Below are 23,735 nucleotides of genomic sequence, written 5' to 3' on the forward strand. Positions count from 1 at the left end.
TTACTGCAAAAGTTGAAGAACTACAGATACTGGGCTTAAACGTTTAATTATATCGTTACTAACCATTGCATCTTTATAACCAAGATTCACTGTAAAAGTTGGGAAGCTGCAAACACCGAGCTTAAACGTTTAAAAATGTCCTAACTATACCGAGATCTTTCGTATATGTATTTGGAAAAGGTGAGAAGACGTCTTTCGAGAAATGGAACCTGACAAAGACGTATGAAATGAAATCCGAAATAAAACAGTGACTCAACATCCTTGATAATATTCCCCATTAACCACCGAAGACCAGGAAGAAAAACAGGAATATACCAGTCAAATTATTTCACACCAAGAGCCGGGGGGTGGGGGTGGGGATGACACAGTCGAGGCCCCCCCTACTCTGAGTGGACTCAGTCATTATTTCAACTTGCCAAGTCGTGATGCCAAGCTCACTTTTGAAGTTGAATAAGATATGCGGGACTGCGTCTGGATGGCTTTTCGCGGACCGCTACCTCTTAGAATTGCATCTTACTTCCTCTGGAAAAACGTTTTGGAGCTCAATTTTTAAAAAGGGCACGAGGCTGTGACTGAAACCGAAGTATTGCGAGTCAACACGGTCGTATGGCGATAGAGTGGACGCTGGGGAAGACGTCTATAATGATGTAGGGACGGAAGGAATGGAATATAGGCCAAAGCGCTGAAATGGAAATTGAGAGTCAACTGTTTACTGTTTGAAAGGTGTAAAGGGGGGGAAAGTAAGATCGAAAAAAGAGGAAATGAACAGAGGCACCGTTAAAATAATGCAATGGGTTGCAGCTGGGGAAGGAAGGGACGCTGCAAAGAACTTCAAATAATGCCCACAGTGTATCGAATGAGGTGCACCGATAGCATTAGCCCCCCGCCCCCCACAAGGCCCAACCCGCTCGGGCAGTATTACATAGGAACTGAAGGGGAAAGGGTTTTAAAAAGATGCGGCGTTTCATTAAGAAAAATAAGTATTTCACAGTGAAAATTCACAATATCTCATAACAAGCATAAGGATTCATTGCCTCGTGTCTGGCTGGATAAAGAAGGCCACAACAATTCGATAATGCACCACCGAAGGGCTTAATCTGAAAGGAACTTAGGAAGCCGAACTCTGTGAAAAAGATAAACTTTACTGCAAAGCGAATGCGTCGATTAACATTTCCCTTTGACTGATTGCTATCAATGGAGCCAAGTTAGAGACAGGAATCCGTTATCTATTACCGTGATTGAAATATATACTTGGTGCCTTAGCTATGAGGCAGGGCGTTGTATTCATATTAGCAAGGACATAGGGTTAGCGACTTACTGAGAACTAGATGGTTATACCTTTCTGGGGTAAGTCCTTCTAAAGGGAAAGAACTTTCAGAGTTGTAACTCTGTGTGTGTGTGTGTGCGTGTATATATATATATATTCTATATATAATACTATATACATATAGGTATATATATATATATTATATATATATATATATATATATATATATATATAAATCTCGGCTAGCATTATCAAAGTAGAGCGAATTGGATATTAAACGAAAATTGTAGCTTAAATTTTGTTTATATATATACTATATATATATATATATATATATAATTATATATATATATATATATATATATATATATACATATAGTGTCTAGTTTTTCTCAGGGTTGTCACAACGAAGCTTTCTTTGATTCGGATCTTCCTCGTCACACACAACAAGATTCCCTGACTAACAACCCTTCTGCTGCTGCTGTTGCTACCTGAGCAGTGTCAGAACAAGCGCCAGTCCCTGGAAAAGGAAGGAACTCGGAAGGGGTTGCATTACAAGTAGGAGGAGGAGTTCGCAACCAGCCATAAGGACGGTGCGGCGTAGGCGAGGCCCCTACGGACATGCCAAGGTCACTCCCGGTGCCCCGTGTCCTTGAGAGGACCTTGGACGCGCGGATTTTAGGCGTGATTGCATCGCTCGCTTCCGCCTGAATATTGCAAAATTCCGCAAATGACAGGGCAGCCCACGTGAGGACTCTGCTTCTGGGGACACGGAAAGACATGTGCCCCGAATGTTCTCATCTTGAATCATTACTGGCTGGAAGAAGGAAGTTCGGTGTGTTGCTTATCGTTGGACGGGGGATGTTCAGTGTCTTGCTACTGATGGAGAGAGGGAGGGGAGGAGAGAGATTCGCTCACTGTCTTTTTTTTATTTTTACTGTTGGAATGAGGGAGGGAGGGAGGTTCAGTGTTTCGTTCATTGTTGGAGATACTAGAGAGTGATGGAGGGAGGTTCAGTGTTTAGTTTATTGTTGGAAAGATACTGGATATAATGAGGGAGGGAGGTTCAGTGTTTATCGTTTATTTGCTTGGTTAAAGAGTAACTGGAAGAGGTAGATGAGGGAGGGAGGTTATCAGCTGTTTAGTTTTGGTTTGTTGTTGGAGAGAGACTGGAAAGTGAGGGAGGGAGGTTTAGTTTATTGTTGGAGAGATACTGGAGAGAGTGGGAGAGGGGAGGAGGGAGGGAGGGGGTCAGTATCTTGGTTATTGCCGAAGAGAAGGATGTTCAGTGTCTTGCTTATTGTTGGGCTTTTAAAGAGGTTCAGCTTCTAGCTAATTGTTGGACTGAAGGGCGAAGGGAGTAAGTAAAAGTTCAGTATCTCAGTTAATATTGAATGAGTTCTTTTATCGTGCTTATTACTGAATAGGTGAATTTCAGAATGATGCTGAAAGGTGAGTTCACCATCGTCTGTATTGGGAGGGGGGGGGAGGGGGGTGGGGGGTATCTTAGCATCAATACATATTGTTGCGAGTTAAGGTTTAAGGGAGAGGGGTGGGGGGGGGGGGAAGTGATAAAAATATAAATAAGTGGCAAAGAACACAACTTCCTTTACTGTGTCATGCACGTCGAATCAAAGAGGGCGTTTGGGTTGACATGCGAGGTCAATGAAGTAGTAGTAGTAGGGCTACCAATCGGCACTCAAAAATGTGCTGTTCACAAGCACACAACGCTTTGCCGAACAAAACTAAACTGTCAGGCTTTTTAGGAACGAAACTTTTTAGGAAGTATCACGATGATGGAACGACTAAACAGCAGCATGTGCCGGATAACAATAGCCATGCAAGTACAACCAAGTAAACATATACCTCGTGTGTGTGTGTAAGAGAGAGAGAGAGAGAGAGAGAGAGAGAGAGAGACCTTACCTTACCTTACACCTTACAGACCTTACAGTTCGTTCGGGTTGCCCCAGGTCCCTCAGTGTGAGGCGCCTCTAATGTCTACCAGAGAGTTGCTAGTACATCTTCCGGTATATTTTGCATCTTCCAATCTTGGATGGTCTGGGATGCAGTTTAGATATTTGTCGAGCTTATTCTTAAACACATCTACGCTCACTCCTGATATATTCCTCAGATGAGCTGGCAACGCATTGAATAGACGCTGCATTATCGATGCTGGTGCGTAGTGGATTTTTTTAATGTTCTGTGTGCTTTCCTTATTTTTCCTGGTATAGTTTGGGCACTATTAATCTACCTCTGCTTGCTCTTTCTGATATTTTTAGTTCCATGATATTTTCTGTTATTCCTTCTAATCTTGTTTCCATGCCTGAATTATCATGTAGCGTTCTCTTCTCCTTTCTAGACTATATAATTTTAAGGATTGTAGTCTTTCCCAGTAGTCTAGGTCCTTAACTTCTTCTATCTAGCTGTAAAAGGACCTTTGTACACTCTCTATTTGTGCAATATCCTTTTGATAGTGTGGGTACCATATCATATTGCAATATTCAAGTGGACTACGAACATATGTTTTATAAAGCATAATCATGTGTTCAGCTTTTCTTGTTTTGAAGTGCCGTAACAACATTCCCATTTTTGCTTTACATTTTGCCAACAGAATGGCTATTTGATCATTGCATAACATGTTCCTATTCATCATCACACCAAGGTCTTTAACTGCTTCCTTATTTGTGATTGTCTCATTATTAGGTCCCCTATATGCATATAGCTTTCTTCTCTGTCTCCATAATTTATTGATTCAAATTTATCAGAGTTAAATACCATCCTATTTACCTCTGCCCCAATCATATACTTTGTTAAGGTCTCTTTGTAGAGCGTTCCTATCTTCATCACAAGTAATTTCTCTACTTATTCTTGTGTCATCAGCGAAACTACTCACTACCGAATCCTTAACATTACTGTCTATGTCTTCAATCATAATAACAAACAATATTGCAGCTAGCACCGTACCTTGTGGCACACCGGATATTACCTTGGTTTTCATCCGATTTCTCATCGTTTTGCAATAACTATCTGTTTTTCTGTTGTGTAAAAATTCTTTTAACCATCTTCCTACTTTATCTACGATATTGTGTTTTCTAATTTTCTTTGCTAATATATTATGGTCTACTTTGTCAAAAGCTTTTGCAAAGTCTAGATAAAACCACATCTGTTTCATTTCCGCTTTTCATATTTTTGAATATGTTCTCACGGTGGACTAACAGTTGGGTTTTTGTGTGTACTTTTTCCGGGTACGAAAACCGTGTTGTCCTATATTAAACAAATTATTATTAAATGTTTCATAATATTTTCTTCACTTACCCTTTCATACACTTTCATAATATGTGATGTTAGACTCACAGGCCTATAATTACTTGCCTCTAGTCTTGATCCACTTTTGAAAGTAGGGGTGATATATGCTAATTTGTGCTCATCATAAATCTTGCTGTATCTACACTTTGTCTTAATAATATTGCAAGTGGCTTTGCGATAGAATGAAACTACTTTCTTTAACAAAATAGCAGGGACTCCATCCAGCCCTGCAGCAGCTCCATTTTTTAATTTCATTAATTGCCTGCACAATATCAGCTTCATTAATTCTATGTCAGCTAAATCTTCACTATTTTCGTCCCTTACTTCTATATCATTATCTTCATTATCTATTCTAGGGGGTGAATTCTCTCTTATATCGTTCTGCCAGTATGTTGCAAATTTCCTTTTTTCATTCGTTAATCTCCCCCTTCAATTCTCAGAGGGCCTATTTCTATTCTTCTTTTCTTCATCTTCTTCGCTTATATGAGTATAATAGTTTGGGGTTTTGCTTGATATTTAATAGGGTTTTTTCTTCCAAAGTCCCGTTTTTCATTTCTTTTGATTGTATAATCTTTTGTTCTGCATTTTCTGTCTTTATACTTTTTAGTTCTATAAACTTTCCATGCATTTTTTTTCTTTTGCAAGACCTTTTTTTCCACTTTCTGATTTTCTGGAACAAGATCCTTCTGTCTCTTGGTATGCATGAATGATGTTTACTTTTCTTCTTCGGTATATATTTATCCACTATTTTGTCAATATATATAATATCTCCGTATTTACCCTTATGTCATCACTTACGAAAATGTTATCCCAATCTTTGTTTAATTCTTCATTAATTTTCTGACCATTTTATAATTTTTACTGTAGAAGTTGTATTTTCCATATCCTTCCCACTTTTTCATCGATTTTTGCTTTATCTCTATTTTCACTGCTTTGGAATGAACTGTAACTTCTATGACATTCACGTTTGCTTTGGAAATTTTTTTGAACCTTTTTTGTTTTAATTCCTTATTGGACATTATGATCTGAAATACTCGCATTATAAACTATTATTTCGTTTACATAAATTCATCTCGTTCACAAATACCTAGTCTAAAGTATTTTCCTTTCTTGTTGGCAGGTGATTTATTTGTTGAATGTTGTATTCTAGTAGCATATCTAAATAGCTTTTCAAATTGCCTCTTATCTTCTGCACCTTACTATTACTCTCTTTTTTATATGTATAAGTACAACCACAGTCTCCTATTCGTTCTTTCCATTCTACGAAAGGAAAGTTGAAGTCACCAGATAGGAGAAAGATCCAGTCCTTGTGATTTCTACATATATCATCCAATTTTTCAATTATTAAGTCAAACTCTTTAGTATTAGGAGGTATATATTACTATGTTCATCAATTTTCAGATTCAAATTCTACGCTATTAGTTCACATTCTGAGTTACTATATTTCTCATATATTTTTCCTTGTTTTTTGTCTTTCCCATATATTGCGGTTCCCCCCCCTTGATTCCTATTTGTTCTATCTGATCTATAAGTTTGGAACCCTTTTATTTGATCATCATTCCCAGTCTCTTGGGAATACCAGGTTTCACTTATATTCATTATATCTATTTTCTTTTCATTTGGGTTAGTTCTTCTAAGCTACTCTATTTTTCTTTTTGAGTTACTCGTAACTAAACCCTGCGCATTCATCACTATGATGGTTTGCGTGTTTTCTCCTTCATTTAATATTGGTAGTAATAAGGATTTTTTCCCATGTCTCTTTCCTGTTCTGGTATGTTGTTCTTTTTTTTCATTTCCAGAAATTCCCTGACATTAAAAAAATCCAACTTTTCCATAATAATTTGATCTTCCTTCATCATAAATTATTCATTTTGTGTCTGAATCTGCAATTTTTCTCCGTTTCTGCAATATCCTCTTGCATAATAAATACAGTTATTATCTCTTGAGTAGAATTTCGGAGTAGAATTTCGGGGGGGGGGGGGGGGGGGGTAAAAAGGAAGGTGGTTAGAGGGATTAGAAAAGGAGGATACTGTGCTCGACATATTGGGTCAGTCAACTCCTCTACAGTTATGGTTTTGGCTTCTTGTGTTGCAGGGTATTATTTATTTATTTCTTTATTTATTTTTTAGTTATGTTTTATATATTTATTTTTTATGTACTCTGGTGGTAATGTGATTGGGATGACATAGCTGTCCATAATAAATCATGCTCGTAGACTCCGAATAATTCACATTTGATCAGTCTAGAATTGAGTGATTAAGAGGTGAGACCTACTCTGAAAGTCATAATGGTAATAATAATATACTGTATTTCAGCTTAAGAGCATGTAAAATATGAAATTTAAGTAGAATACACAACAAAATACAATTACTAATAATAATAATAGGAACACTAGGCACGATCCCAAGATCCCTGAAAAAGGAATCTGGAAAAACTAGAGGCAGAAGTAGCTCCAGGACTCATGCAGAAGTGTGTGATCCTAGAAACGGCGCACATAGTAAGAAAAATGATGGACTCCAAAGGAGCAGGATGCAACCCGAACCCCACACTAGGTAAATACACCACCCAGTCGAATTGGAGGACTGTGATAGACAAAAATATATATATATATATATATATATATATTATATATATATATATATATATATATATATATATATGATATATATATATATGTATATATATATATATATATATATATATATATATATATATTATTATTTTAAATTTGTTAGTTGTTTGTTTTTTTATTTTTTTACTTTTTCAAATGTTAATGATAATAATTATAATTAATAGTATTAATTATACAACGCCCATAAGTACACGCAATCGAACCATCTGACGTACATTTAAAGGAAGAAATTAAATAATTTTTTTTTTTCACTCTTGAGGAAGTGAATTACCAACAAGAATTCACTCTCATTTGCCTTCTTGCACAATGCCGTAAATCTTCCGGTCACTGTCATCGAGTTCCCCTTGCTCGCTGGCGGTGCGGTTGACCGCTGTGTGAGTGTGTAATGTGTCGCTCCGGAATAGCAATCGATCACACAGTTTTTTCTTTTTAAAAATTTTTGTCGTCCGTAGATGTTTTCGAAGTGTCTTTGTCCCTCATATTTTAGAATTGTTATAACGTTTTTGTGAGTCTTCGTTTTTTGCACAGAATTCTTTACATATATAGTGTATTATACTAGTATACTACTATATATATATATATATATCTATATATATATATATATATAGGTGTGTGTGTGTGTGTGTTTATATATATATATATATATATATCATATATATATCTATATATATATATATATATATAGAGAGAGAGAGAGAGAGAGGAGAGAGAGAGAGAGAAGAGAGAGAGAGAGAGAGAGAGAGAGAGTTTCACGGAAGTTCCCTTTGTATAGCTGATTTTTGTTATTTTCTCTTCTTTCATTTCTTCTGCCGAATGAGAGGTCTGCGGAGATATCCAAAGCCTCAGTTTTCTTTTCCCCTTATCCAAATCACCAATTTGGATAAGGGAGGGAATTAAGGTGATCCAGCTATGTGAGATAATGGTTTTTTTTTTTTCTGGTTTTAAAAGTAGGCCTACGGGCCTAGGCCGTGAGTCTTAGCCCATGGCTGATAAGCTTAGGCTTAAGATTCGCATTCATGGCGTCAGCCACCCGGAAACGTCGTAGTCAAGAAACAGTAATTGAACTTAATAGGGTTTTCATAAATAGTTTTTTAAGTATTCAACCTAATTTGGGACATTCAGAGCGGTCGAAGATGTTCGAAATGTAATTTTAGTCAATGAATGTTAAATGAAGTCATTTACATCTTTTCAAGCTTTGGAAAATTACCTTTTCTAATAAAATTTGAAACTATGAAGTGGACGGATTACACTTTTGGACCGCGAAACTATTCGAAAGTTATGTATCTCAACTTCTCAGTAACGGTGAAGCTAGATTCTTTTTAAATAACGAATTTGCTTTTGAAAGGTATTTTCTTTTAAGAGGTAACCTTGGCGGAAAATTACCACAGTTTTTATGAGGTGTAAAGTGTCCTCATTAGAATGCATGTGTTTGTGGATTTGCCTGAAGTAGATAGCTTTTGTTGTTAATGTAGCGAGACTAATGCTACCATGGACCTTTGGACCTTGAGTAACCATTGGCTAAGTGACCGGTTTAGTAGGTTTGCACGCGTGGTCACACACAACTATATATATATATATATATATATATATATATATATATATATTATATAATAATATATATATACCTATATATATATATATATATACGTATATATATATGTATATATATATATGTATATATATATGGTAGTATATATATGTATGTATATATATATATATATATATATATATATATATTATATATATACATGCGGGATGTTTTGCGTGTCTGTGTGTATTTTGTATGTCACGTGTATGTGTGTTGTGTGTGGCTTTTTCTGTGTGCATGTTGAGTTCTACGACCTTTAGATATGACATTGTAGACGAAATATTTTTCGTTTCTGTCGTCCTAAGATATACTATCTTTCGACGCCATGTATAAAGGTCATTCACCATTGGCTCTTTGTTTGTAAATGGTAATGCACTGTTTACTCGTAGTAAACAGAATTTACATATGAAGACGAACCCGTTTGCTGTTAACTGCGTAACTTGTATGTGTATGTGGTCTTACGATGATGATGTAAAATACGAAAATTAATATAATACTTGTGTAACTTTAAAGGAAAATGACACAAAGTAACGGTTGTTGATAGCATTATGTTGGAAACTAAACGTGAATTTAGCGGTTCATTCTTGGCTTATCACAAATTTTGATGAATCGTGTTTGTGATTTTTGGCTGTCGCTTGAAACATGTTATTATTATTATTATTATTATTATTATTATTATTATTATTATTATTGAACCAAACAAAAACTTATTTCAGTTTTCCTCTGAAGATTGAAAAGGAAACCCACAACATTACTGTGTATAACGTGTTGTTTACATATAAAAATTTTGTGGGTTTCTTTTTCAATTATTATTGTTATTATATTTCAAGTTCGGCCTCAGCGAATTATGTTAATTAACTCGATTTTAAATGTGAAAAGTCCAGTGATTCTGGAAACATAGGGGAACAGAATTCCACAGTCTCGAAATCTATGTTGTTATATTTTTTTTTTTTTTTTTTTTGCATCGTTTTTAAACCTAACTAACCTTAACGAAGTTAATGTAACCAAACCAGATGTAATAAATATGAGAAGAGATTTTTGTTTGTATGTATTCTTGTTAGTGTATATTACATAGGAAGAATTGTTTATTAGTAATATATTGTCTTGTCTTGTAGGAGTATAGGAAATTTTTGTTAGTCTATACATACGGGAAAGGAAAATTCATATTATTATATATATAACAAAAGAGAGAAGAAATCTTTGCTAGTGCGTACGAGGAAGTGAATAAATATTGGTTAGTGTATATAACTCAAAAGACATTTTTTTACTACATACAAAGAAGGGAAGAAATTTTTTGTTAGGGTAGACGAGGGAGAGAAGAAACTTTTCTTAGGCAAAATGCAAGTGATAGACGGACCAAGTCGTCTGTGTAATTGAAGGAAGCAGATAAGCGAAATGTCGTGACCATAATGCGTGCAATATAGCTGCACAGAAACACGCTTAAGACACGTCTGCCTTGAGAGAACACGAGAAGGAACCTCGTCATGCAAAATCGAGTCCCGATTTGTGTCTGCATTTAGGTCTTCCCTGTGATTGGCATGTTCCTGATAGTTTATATTTAAGTTTTCATCTTCAGGAATGTTTACTGTTTTTTTTTTTTCCCCGCTTACTTTGTTGTTGTTGTTGGGGGCTAGAACCCCAAAAAGGTCTTAAAAGGGTGTTTCGCGTTGAGTTAAGGTTAAGAGAAATTTTAGGATAGGATATTTATGATTGATTTATTAGAATGAAAATGTAAGAAATAAATAATGTGCATGTTAAACTATTATTTGTAATCGGATCACGCATTGTTTTTATTATTTTCGTGTAAGGTTAGTTGGTACCTTGGGCGTATTTATTTTTGTCGTTTTCAAGTGAGTCTAATCTTGGCTTTGGTTTAACATACGTGTAATTGAAAAATTATTAGAATTACTTATTTGATTAATAACTTTTTCAATTTATTCCCGAAGATAGATAGTAGTGCCGTCAGTGCACCTCATGCCGTACAATGTAAGCATTGCCTATAAGGTTCTTTGTAGAACCCCTTCGTCCCCTTTTATTCCTTTTTACTGTACCGCCGTTCATATTCTGTGTTCAATCTTCCTTTCCACCCTCTCGTAACAATTGTTTCATAGTGTAAGTAACTGCGAGGTTTTCATCCTGTTACATATTCACAACATTTTTTTTCACTCAGTTTTCCTTTCAGTGCTGAATGACCTCATAGACCTCAGCGCTTGGCCTTTGGCCAAAATTCTGTATTCTGTTTCATTCCCTTTTAGAGTGTTGCCCTGGTAATAGTGTTATTTTCACTGAAATTTAGTTTACCGTATCTGAAGACATTTCTATTGACAGCATGATTTTCTTTTTCGGTAATTATATTAGGACCAAGTGATTGCATCAAGAGTTACTTTAATTAATAGGCAATCGTTCATGTATCTGTACGTCGTCAAAATTGTTAGGGATTGTCAGGTATACCCATGTAGAGCACAGCAGCATTGCTAATAGATATAGACAGTACCTTAGTCTCTATGTAGATGTTACGCAATGGTGGGTTGATGTGACAAAGATACTATTTTCTCATGTCATGGTTCATTAATATGAATTAGGAGAGAGAGAGAGAGAGAGAGAGAGAGAGAGAGAGAGATTGTCTCCTGCACTGGTTCAATAATACGAATTGCATAATGAGTAGTGTTCATCATCCCATGACCTTCAGGAGCCAGCAGTGCAACTCCTGCTTTTGTTGTTGTTGTGGCAAATGACGGTTTTTGTTCAGTCTCTGTTGTAATTGGTGGCGTTTTGGCGAAACTCCGGCGTTCTTGCGCGCTGCGGTGTCAGCGTGCGATCTTCTTTTGTTTTTGGGGTTGACATTTTCATCTTTTCAGGAAGTTAGCCAGAGATTGACTCGCGATTTTCGCTGAAATTCTTTTATTTTATAATTTTTAAACAAGCTTTGAAACATTGCCTATGAATGTCAGTTTCTTTTGGGGATAGACTTGCGATTTTCGGCAGAGATCTTTTATTTTACAATTTTTAAAGAGGATTGGAAACATTGGCTTTGAATGCTAATTAGACCACAAGACCTAAAGTTGCGTTTTCTAGTTATTGTTACGAGTCTGGAGTTACTGTTTACAAATATTTTTACAAGTCTGGAGATACTGTTTACAAATGTTTTAAAAAGTCTGGAATACTGTTTACAAATGTTTTTACAAATGTGGAGATACTGTTTACAAATGTCACGTTAAACTACGAAGATTTATTCTTATCTAGTTTTAATTTTCAAAGAAGCCTGGAGACATTTCTTATGAGCGCCAATTAAACCACAAGAACAGCAGTTGCTTTTCCCTATTTTTTACATGTCTGAAGATACTCTATACAAATGTCAAGTTAAACTACAAGTATTTATGTATCGTAAGACTGGAATAGTTGGGTTCGTATAACTTCTTTTTTTAGAGGGGTCTCGTATATATTCTTTTATTTTTTATTGCTAGTGTGGCGGCACCGCATGCAAATGTCAAGTTAAACAAGAGGTATCCCGACGAATTAAGTCTGGATTAGATGTGTTTGATCGTCGATTCCTCGAAAACACGTTTTTATTGTTGGCCTGAGGAGATAGCAGTGCGATTTGTTCCCTAATGGTTGTTTTGTCATTCTGCTCGGTGATTTACCAGCCTTGGGTCTCTCTCTCTCTCTCTCTCTCTCTCTCTCTCTCTCTCTCTCTCTCTCTCTCTCTCTCTCTCTCTCTCTCTCTACTACAAACATCGTAAGGTATGTCAAAACTATGAAATATATGGTAAATGTGCATACTTAGATGGCTATGGGGATGATTGCAGAGATCTGCATCCAAAAATATGTAAAAACCTAAAAGAAGGAAAAGGATGTAAGTTCGACAAAAAATGCAAATATATGCACCCTGTAGCCATGAATCATAATCAAATAAATAACCAACCAAGTAATAAAATCCAAAATAAGAAAGAAACAAATAAAGAGAGATATCAAGAATATCAGGTAAAAGAGAAAAGCAAACCACCAATGAGATATGCAGAGGTGTCAGCAAAAAATTTCAAAGCATCAGCTCCGAAATTCTACTCAAGAGATAATAACTGTATTTATTAATGCAAGAGGATTATTTGCAGAAACGGAGAAAATTGCAGATTCAGACACAAAATGAATAATTATGATGAAGGAAGATCAAATATATTATGGAAAAGTTGGATTTTTTAATGACAGAATTTCTGGAAATGAAAAAAAGAACAACATACCAGAACAGGAAAGAGACATGGGAAAATCCTTATTACTACCAATATTAAATGAAGGAGAAAACACGCAAACCATCATAGTGATTGAAATGCGCAGGGTTTTTTTAGTTACGAGTAACTCAAAAAGAAAAATAGAGTACTTAGAAGAACTAACCCAAAATGAAAAGAAAAATAGATATAATGAATATAAGTGAAACCTGGTATTCCCAAGAGACTGGGAAATGATGATCAAATAAAAGGGTTCCAAACTTATAGATCAGATAGAAAAATGGAATCAGGGGGAAACCGCCAATATATGGGAAAGACAAAAAACAAGGAAAAATATATGAGAAATATAGTAACTCAGAATGTTGAACTAATAGCGTAGAATTTGAATCTGAAAAAAAAATTGATGAACATAGTTAATATATAGACCTCCTAATACTAAAGAGTTTGTCTTAAAATAATTGAAAAATTGGATGATATATGTTTAAGAAATCCACAAGGACTGGACTATTCTCCTATCTGGTGACTTCAACTTTCCTTTCGTAGAATGGAAAGAACGAATAGGAGACTGTGGTTGTACTTATACATATAAAAAAGAGAGTAATAGTAGTGCAGAAGATAAGAGGCAATTTGAAAAGCTATTAAGATATGCTACTAGAATACAACATTCAACAAATAAATCACCTGCCAACAAGAAAGGAAAATACTTTAGACCTAGTATTTGTGAACGAGATGAATTATGTTAAAGAAATAATAGTTTTATAATGCGAGTATTTCAGATCATAATGTCATAGAATTAACAGTTCATTCCAAAGCAAGTGAAAATAGAGATAAGCAAGAAATGAAAAAGTGGGAAGGATATGGAAAATCAACAACCTTCTACAGTAAAAATATGGAAAATGGTCAGAAATTAATGAAGAATTAAACAAAGATTGGGATAACATTTTCGTAAGTGATGACATAAGGGTAAATACGGAGATATTATATAAAATATTGGAGAAAATAGTGATAAATATATACCGAAGAAGAAAAGTAACATCATTCATTTGCATACCAAGAGACAGAAGGATCTTGTTCCAGAAAATCAGAAAGTGGAAAAAAGGTCTTGCAAAAGAAAAAAAAATGCATGGAAAGTTATAGAACTAAAAAGTAAAACAGAAAATGCAGAACAAAAAGATTATACAATCAAAAGAAAATGAAAAACAAACGGGAACTTGGAAAGAAAAAAAACCAAAAAACCCTATTAAATATCAAGCAAAACCCCAAACTATTATACTCATATGCGAAGAAGATGAATAAAAGAAAGAATAGAAATAGGCCCTCTGAGAATTGAAGGGAGATTAACGAATGAAAAAAAGGAAATTTGCAACATACTGGCAGAACGATATAAGAGAGAATTCACCCCTAGAATAGAATAATGAAGATAATGATATAGAAGTAAGGACGAAAATAGTGAATATTTAGCTGACATAGAAATTAATGAAGCTGATATTGTGCAGGCAATTAATGAAATTAAAAATGGAGCTGCTGCAGGGCGGATGGAGTCCCTGCTATTTGTTGAAAGAAAGTAGTTCATTCTATCGCAAAGCCACTTGCAATATTATTAAGACAAAGTGTAGATACAGGCAAGATTTATGATGAGCACAAATTAGCATATATCACCCCTACTTTCAAAAGTGGATCAAGACTAGAGGCCAGTAATTATAGGCCTGTGAGTCTAACATCACATATTATGAAAGTGTATGAAAGGGTAATGAAGAAAAATATTATGAAAACATTTAATAAAAAAATAATTTTGTTTAATAATAGGACAACACGTTTTCGTACCCGGAAAAAGTACACAAACCCAACTGTTAGTCCACCGTGAGAAACATATTCAAAAATATGAAAAGCGGAAATGAAACAGATGTGGTTTATCTAGACTTTGCAAAAGCTTTTGACAAAGTAGACCATAATATATTAGCAAAGAAAATTAGAAAACACAATATCGTAGATAAAGTAGGAAGATGGTTAAAAGAATTTTTACACAACAGAAAACAGATAGTTATTGCAAACGATGAGAAATCGGATGAAACCAAGGTAATATCCGGTGTGCCACAAGGTACGGTGCTAGCTGCAATATTGTTTGTTATTATGATTGAAGACATAGAACAGTAATGTTAAGGATTCGGTAGTGAGTAGTTCCGCTGATGACACAAAGAATAAGTAGAGAAATTACTTGTGATGAAGATAGGGAACGCTCTACAAAGAGACCTTAACAAAGTATATGATTGGGCAGAGGTAAATAGGATGGTATTTAACTCTGATAAATTTGAATCAATAAATTATGGAGACAGAGAAGGAAAGCTATATGCATATAGGGGACCTAATAATGAGACAATCACAAATAAGGAAGCAGTTAAAGACCTTGGTGTGATGATGAATAGGAACATGTTATGCAATGATCAAATAGCCATTCTGTTGGCAAAATGTAAAGCAAAAATGGGAATGTTGTTACGGCACTTCAAAACAAGAAAAGCTGAACACATGATTATGCTTTATAAAAACATATGTTCGTAGTCCACTTGAATATTGCAATATGATATGGTACCCACACTATCAAAAAGGATATGCACAAAATAGAGAGTGTACAAAGTCCTTTACAGCTAGAATAGAAGAAGTTAAGGACCTAGACTACTGGGAAAGACTACAATCCTTAAAAATTATATAGTCTAGAAAGGAGAAGAGAACGCTACATGATAATTCAGGCATGGAAACAGATAGAAGGAATAACAGAAAATATCATGGAACTAAAAATATCAGAAAGAGCAAGCAGAGGTAGATTAATAGTGCCCAAAACTATACCAGGAAAAATAAGGAAAGCACACAGAACATTAATCCACTACGCACCAGCATCGATAATGCAGCGTCTATTCAATGCGTTGCCAGCTCATCTGAGGAATATATCAGGAGTGAGCGTAGATGTGTTTAAGAATAAGCTCGACAAATATCTAAACTGCATCCCAGACCCATCCAAGATTGGAAGATTTTGGAAGAATGCAAAAAATATACCGGAAGATGTACTAGCAACTCTCTGGTAGACATTAGAGGCGCCTCACACTGAGGGACCTGGGGCAACCCGAACGAACTGTAAGGTCTGTAAGGTAAGGTAAGGTCCCTTCTTTCCCTGATCCCATACCCGTGAAACATCCTGTCCATGCAGACTCTCTCTCTCTCTCTCTCTCTCTCTCTCTCTCTCTCTATCTCTCTCTCTCTCTCTTCTTTCTCTCTCTCTCCGTGGCCCTAAAATGAAAAATGTCGATTGTCAGAGACCACAAAAAGACCATCTGCCACCCTTCTCGGAAATGACACACACACACACACACACACATGCGCACACATACGCACGCACATTCATTTCCCACACCGCTTCGCTATCTGGGCATTTCTCTTCATTTCCTCCAACGTCCACTATTGCTGGTCCCCAAGTCACTTTTCCGGAGACATCACCCCCCTCCCCTTTTCCAATCTCGTCCTCGATTCGCTAATGATGGGTTTACACATACTTTCTGTCAAATTAGAGTAATAGTAAAAATATGGTAAAAATATTTTTTAACGGTCAATATGCAATGCTTATTTAAATATATATATATATATATAATAAAACATAAAAACAAACCTATCTCTTTCTATCTGTACACATATATACACACACACACACATTAGGATCAGACTTGAAAATGGAGCAATTTATGATATTCTTCGTGTACAGTCTTGAACATCGTTGTTTCATTAGTGTTCCTTTGATATCTTACGCTATAATCACCTACACTGACCTTCACTGAAGTCTTCGTCGAATCTCTGTGTAAACAATTGTGACAAAAAGCTGTCAGCGAAACAAGATAAGGGCAAATGAGACGTTTAAAAAACTAATAACATTAACAAATAATTAAAAATACTCATAGTAGCATGTGTCTTCAAATGAAGAAACAAACCCACAGTTATGTATGGGCACATATATATTGGAAAATAAATCTCCACACGAAGCTTTTGGGAAAGCTCTCTGTAAAGATGTATTTTTCAATATGTGTACCCTTACATAACTGTGAATTTGTTCCGTCAATAACAATCACTGTATTAACTGCGCTATTACCAGGAAAAGCTATTACCCGAATTGAATAAAGGAAAAGTACAAAGCTTACCTGTCCAGCTGTATCGCAGAGCTGCAGTCTGATTGGCTGCTGGTCGACGTTAACCACAACTGAAAAAAAATAACGAAAGAATTAATCATTATTACCACAGCAATTAATCAAAATGAGGTAAAATAACGTAAAATGAATTCATCTTTATGACTTGTAACCTAAATTAATAATCTTCCCTTTTTAGCTAATGTAGTACAATGAGAGAGAGAGAGAGAGAGAGAGAGAGAGAGAGAGAGAGAGAGAGAGAGAGAGAGTAAATTTAGATATGTTAAACAAATGTAATTATAGATTTTCCCGATATCTGCATACTTCTGTGTGTTTGGAGAGAGAGAGAGAGAGAGAGAGAGAGAGAGAGAGAGAGAGAGAGAGAGAGAGAGAGAGATTGTAAATGCATGAATTCCAAGCATAATGTATGAAGATTTATAGTTACAGATATAAGGTCCGGTTTGGGTACCTGAGTAGCACGTGCCCATACAAGTCTAACCTAGGTGTGACAGACACCTGTCACCTACTATCTGCAACGCGACACTAAACTTTTTCAGGGTCATTCAGAACAATGACGCAACTTAATGGTTCCTCTATGTAGTCTAGTGACGCGGGAGAATCGTAACTCAAGAAATGACAGATACTACACAATATATATCTGCTAATTAAACATAATTTTACATGGCTACTCATTGTTCTCTCTCTCTCTCTCTCTCTCTCTCTCTCTCTCTCTCTCTCTCTCTCTCTCTCTCTCTCAGTTTTTAATATTATACATCAAAGACGAAAACTTGAAACCAAAGCTATGGGGACCCCAATGGCTGGTCCTACAGTGAGGACTTAATTTAATTTACACGTCTTTCCATAGCCGTTTTAAACACTATACAGCTGCCTTTACTCCACCAAGCCATAAACATAAAAAGGAAACGAAATACAGCAATGAGGACAGAATGGACAGAATACTACGGTAAGCGAAAGAAAAGCAATGATTGCAAAGAAGTGTGCAATAAGGGAAAGTAAGGTAACACCAACCTACGGGCACAAGAGAATGGCGGTACATGAAATTGAAAAAAAAAACTAATAAAAAAATACATATATACATAATGAAATGGACGCGTCATATGAAATACATTCAAGTACATAAACCCACCACAACAAGAAAAATTAAACAAATAAAATGGGCAGCGAAACAACCTCCAAATAACCGGAAGTCAATCAACGACCCTAGACGAGAGATCACACACAATGCAGACGGTCGAAAACAGCCAGACAGACCTTTAAAAGACGGCACCGCGCAATTGCAAAACTTCACCTTGCCTCAGTAAAAACATCAGGAACCGCCAGTGGATTCGTGAGCTTGTGGAGTGAGGCAACATTTATCTCTCTCTCTCTCTCTCTCTCTCTCTCTCTCTCTCTCAACTGATTTTTTGAAAGAGAAAAGCCGCTATCAAAAGATTATATGACAACCCCAGACAATTCTCTCTCTCTCTCTCTCTCTCTCTCTCTCTCTCTCTCTCTCTCTCTCTCTCTCTCTTTGAAAGAGAGAAGCCGCTATCAAGAGATTTGTATGAAACCCCCAGGCAAATTCTGTGTGTGTGTGTGGACTGAGTTTTTAAAAGAGAGAAGCCGCTATCAAGAGATTATATGACAACCCCAGACAATTTCTTCTCTCTCTCTCTCTCTCTCTCTCTCTCTCTCTCCTCTCTCTCTCTCTCTCTCCTGATTTTTTGAAAGATAGAAGCCGCTATCAAGAGACTGTATGACAACCACAGGCAAATACATGTGGCTATTTTAGTAAACCAACTTTTAATCTAAAATGAAAAATGGACTCCTAACAGCACCTCGTAACTGTGATGGAAAAGCTTTTTCAGAAGGAAAAATAAACCTCTTAAAAAAGCCAAAAATTACCCAATGAGAAAATTACGCCTACAAACCATTACTATACCCCAAGACACTGCCAACAACCGCTCAGAAAACAAATTTGGCAACTCGACGACGAAACATTTTTCTTTAAATTAAAAGAATGAATCGGCCACCCACAAGTAGGGTAACAGCCACACAATGAGGCAACATTTTATTTCTTTATTGCAACTGGAGGAGTAAGATCTCATCAGCCACCACAATCAGCTTCGAAGTGCTGGACAGAACCTCAACTGGACGTCGACAAGAGACCCCAGAACAGGGGAAACTTTCAGACACGTTCATTCCAATTTTTGAAGGCAGAAAATGCGCCGTCCCTCTGGGGCTGGATTCTCATGATGAAATTTCAACTACAAAACTGCAAGTTGAAATTGTATCCATGTACTCTCTCCTCTCTCTCTCTCTCTCTCTCTCTCTCTCTCTCTCTCTCCACCCGAGCCGCATATTTCTGAACTGCAACCGAGATCAGGGACCTTCCCTGGGAAAAGCGAGACGCCAAATCTTAAAACGCTAATCATAGAATCTTCTTGAAAATAATCTCACTATGTTTCCCACACCCAAATTGCGATTACTATACAATTCTCTTAAAACTAACCTAACCTAACCTAGGGGCATGCCAAAAAAATACCAGGGCTGGTGCAATACTAGTTTACATCTCGGGAATTTGCTCCCCGGCCTTGTACCAAGACTGGCGGTCGCTAGTCTAGCTTATAACTGGATGGCCAGCGTTCGAATCTCGAACTAGACCAGAATGCACGAATGGGAGCGTTCCTTAAATACGAGGTAATTATGTTCCTAGCTGTTAGTCAACTGTTGCGGGTCCAGCTAGGGCGGAGACCGAGGAAGGGTAAAAACAGACGTGAGAGTTTACTGTTCCATCACATGCATGAAAACAAGAGTGCCTCGACGAGGTCATTTTCTCCCCACGGGGATAAAATCTTTCACAAGATAATTATAACATTCTTCCACAATTGTTACTAAGCAGATACCGGTTTCTTTTCATATTACATGTGGATCATCGATTATCCCAACTGCAGGCATTTAAACAAACCGCGATAAATTTAAATCAATCACAAAACTTCATTTTCCAATTAAATAGCAACGGAAACATGATAGAAATTCTCCCTCTCTCTCACATGCACACACACACACACACACAAATAAAAAAAAGAGCTCTGCCTGTTTGTAATCATACAGGTTAATCTGACAATACTGACAAACAACAATGTCAGGAAACGGTGAATTGTTCCTCGTCCTTTTGTTGTAAAAAGGAAATAAATCCCTATTGCTTTATACGACCAGGACAGATGGATGGACCTCTCCCTCCTCCTCCCCCCTCCTTTTAACAACCTCCCGCATTCACAATAAACCCATTCTTTCGCCAATTTGCCCAGGAAGTAATTACGAGACTTCCCAGCGATCGTCACGATTACATAAAAATCAGTTCTTGCCATAAATTCATTTCATTACTGTCCATTGCATTCAAGGTATCACGGTTTCACTGAAGTTATAAAAACCAATCGTCCTCGAACCCATTGATAAATCATTGCTACACACAATAACCACTGTTTCTCTTGAACAAAACTAACAAAACCACTGCTTCCCTTGAATGTAAACCAATCTTTCCTCTAAAACCCATTGATAAATCATTGCTAATCTTAAATATGTAAACGAAACCGCTGCTTTCTTCAGCAGCCTTCGGGAATACATAATTCTATTCTTACCCTTAATAAGTACAAAGGCAAAAGTGAAACTTCTAAATTTATGTTGAAAATCAGTGCTTCAGTGTTTAAAAGGAAAATACATGCAAGCCCTAAATACACATAAAATACCGCAATGAGCTTAAAATAGCACCTGGACTTGAAAGTAATACAATCACATCTACAGAACATGACCACGAATGTCATTTTCACATATATAATACACACACACACACACATATATATATAATATATAAATATATATATAGTTTATAATATTATAAACTAGACAAAACCTGTTGCAACAATTTAATCTTTACCTGTTTAATTGGAAATGCTAAAAAACAATATATATAGTGTTGGTGTGTGTGTGTTTGAGAGAGAGTGTGTGCGCCCACGAGCGCGCGAACGCAAGCGGAGCTTATTTAGTTTCAACTGAACCCCCACTGCAATTGATACAAAACCAGATCATTACCATGATGCAATCTTGAAAACATTACGATAGAAATCGTCTCTTTGGCAATGAGCATTGGGAAATTACTATCGAATTCCTTTCTCTCGAAACCGTAAGCACCCGTTCACACACAAGCAGACATACACACGCACGAGCTAGCACAAACAAACAAACAAACAGACATACAAGTCTCTCTCTCTCTCTCTCTCTCCCCCCGAGGGTTCTCACTGGTTGCAAACCACAAAAAATTTCTCCCTTCGATATAGGTATACCACTTTAATCTCAATTTACGCGAAACAAAAACTGTGAGTAGGCATCGGTGCTAGTATGTTCAGTCATTTCCATAAATATTATTAATAATAACAATGACCAATAAAACTACAAATAGCAATAATAAAATAAAACTACAACTAGCAATAATAAAGCTATAATTAATATCAATTAAAACTAAAAGAATCAATCGATTGTCCTTCCTTAAGGGTACATTATAAGAATGCCGGGCTTCAACTCCATCTACACAAAACCATATGTGTGTAGCACTGAAGACAAAATCCACAAATATTAATTCACTGGGTTGACTTTCTAACTATCTATTCTTCCTCAACATAGGAAAATATTATTCCCTCCCAGAACACAGTCCTGTATAACCTGATATAATAACCGTAAAATTTTCAACCTCAGATTATGATAATCAAGGTGACTTGGCCAATTTTCTGGTAATGGAGCAACGGCATTTAACATTTCCTCGAGAGAGAGAGAGAGAGAGAGAGAGAGAGAGAGAGAGAGCACTTCCATAAAAATATGGATTGACTGACATATGGGTAAAAGGAACGATTAATATAAATTGTTTGGTGAAAGGTCCTTGACATAAAACTCAACGCCTACAGAAATGTCAGTTTACATGATCTCTCTCTCTCTCTCTCTCTCTCTCTCTCTCTCTCTCTCTCTCTCTCTCTCTCTGTGTGTGTGTGTAATCCATTGGTTTCATATGAAAAAAAAAAAAAATGGCCAGCTAAACGGAATACTATACATGAGGCATTAAAAAAAATCTAAACATGAGTAGGCTAACCACCAAAGAAAACAACTGAAATAAAAAAAGCCACACACATAATATCCAGTATTACAGCAATACAGGTCGAATACGCACACGCAAGACAGGTATAGTTCAGGTCTTGGTACAGGCAAGGTCCTTTAAATATACTCGGAGTATATTTAAAGGACCTTGGGTACAGGTAGTCTATGCGGACCAATAAAACTCCCAATGCCGTCAATCACGGAAGGGTTGGCAGCATATCTAATTAAGGTGAACTACCGTCGTCCATAGTCCAGGTACCCAATACCTTGCTTCAACTATTTTTATAATGAAATCCACTCCAGGCATCGTCTACGAGTAGCAATTACTTTCCACTGATGCACAGCCAACGATCCCCTGGCTGTAGGCTGTCTGCCAGACTTCACCGTTATACACCTGATCAGAGAGAGGTAAGACAGCTCAGCCACAGGTCTATCAGATTCCTGCAAGAAGGGCATTGAACACAAAAATGCTTTAAGCTACCTTCAAGTCTGCCGAGTAAATACAGAATCTATACTTCATTTCAAATCCTGTGAAAGGAATGCTTAGTCGTGGTTGTCTAGTTCATCGCGAGTTACTTCATTTGCAAGTACCTTCACTGGATTAGTTTCTACTGCATATACTTAGGGTCTCTCTCTCTCTCTCTCTCTCTCTCTCTCTCTCTCTCTCTCTCTCTCTCTCTCTCTCTCTGTATATATATGCATATATTTTATTTAAAATAATCGATAAGACCTAAATGAGAGACACTTGGCAAGATGAACGGATACCTATAACTTTATGACAAAATAAAACGAAATACTGCAACGAAAACCATATTTTTTTTTTCTTCATCATACCCAGACCTTCCTAAGTTAACAGTATCAGAGAGAGAGAGAGAGAGAGAGAGAGAGAGAGAGAGAGAGAGAGAGAGAGAGAGAGAGAGAGAGAGAAAATACTTCGAGGAACTGTGGACCCCTGCATGTAAAAACTGACGCTTTGAAGGTTAACGCAAGTCCTATAAACGCAGGTATATAACCAAAAGGGAGACTGTAATGAATACACGGATGGAAATACAAGCGGGGTTCATAAAGTGTAGTGTATGGAAGAGGGGGAGGAAGGGGGCAGTTAGAGCCCCCTGAATAAGCAGGATCCTGGAATGACTTCTTGCAACGGCGCTCTGTGGCCGATGCCCGCTGATCCGTGAAGGGATGCCAACACCCACACCAGGCACAAATAAAAACGCGCACACAAGCACAAATCCTTAAGTTCGCGCGCACAGGCTACACTGACTCGATTTTTGCATGACTGATTATGAACGATGACACCCCAGCAAGAAATGAAACTGCACACAGCCCTTTAATTGATGTTGCATGATTATGACGGTCTTAGGCCTTATACCAGCATAGGCTCGTGCTCTTGAATAGTCCGTTAACACCC

General features: G+C 36.7%; 1 protein-coding gene across 1 annotated transcript in view; it reads right to left on the reverse strand.

The window, feature by feature from the left end:
• Window positions 1-23,735, reverse strand: part of LOC135202350 (rho-related GTP-binding protein RhoU-like) — a 252,203-nt gene that overhangs the window by 222,402 nt on the left and 6,066 nt on the right. The window contains exon 2 of the mRNA XM_064231713.1: window positions 17,192-17,250. Within this exon, the coding sequence (XP_064087783.1) occupies window positions 17,192-17,250 (59 nt within the window). The remainder of the gene's footprint in view (window positions 1-17,191; window positions 17,251-23,735) is intronic.

This window comes from Macrobrachium nipponense, chromosome 30, assembly GCF_015104395.2.
Source record: "Macrobrachium nipponense isolate FS-2020 chromosome 30, ASM1510439v2, whole genome shotgun sequence".
NCBI classification, from domain to species: domain Eukaryota; kingdom Metazoa; phylum Arthropoda; class Malacostraca; order Decapoda; family Palaemonidae; genus Macrobrachium; species Macrobrachium nipponense.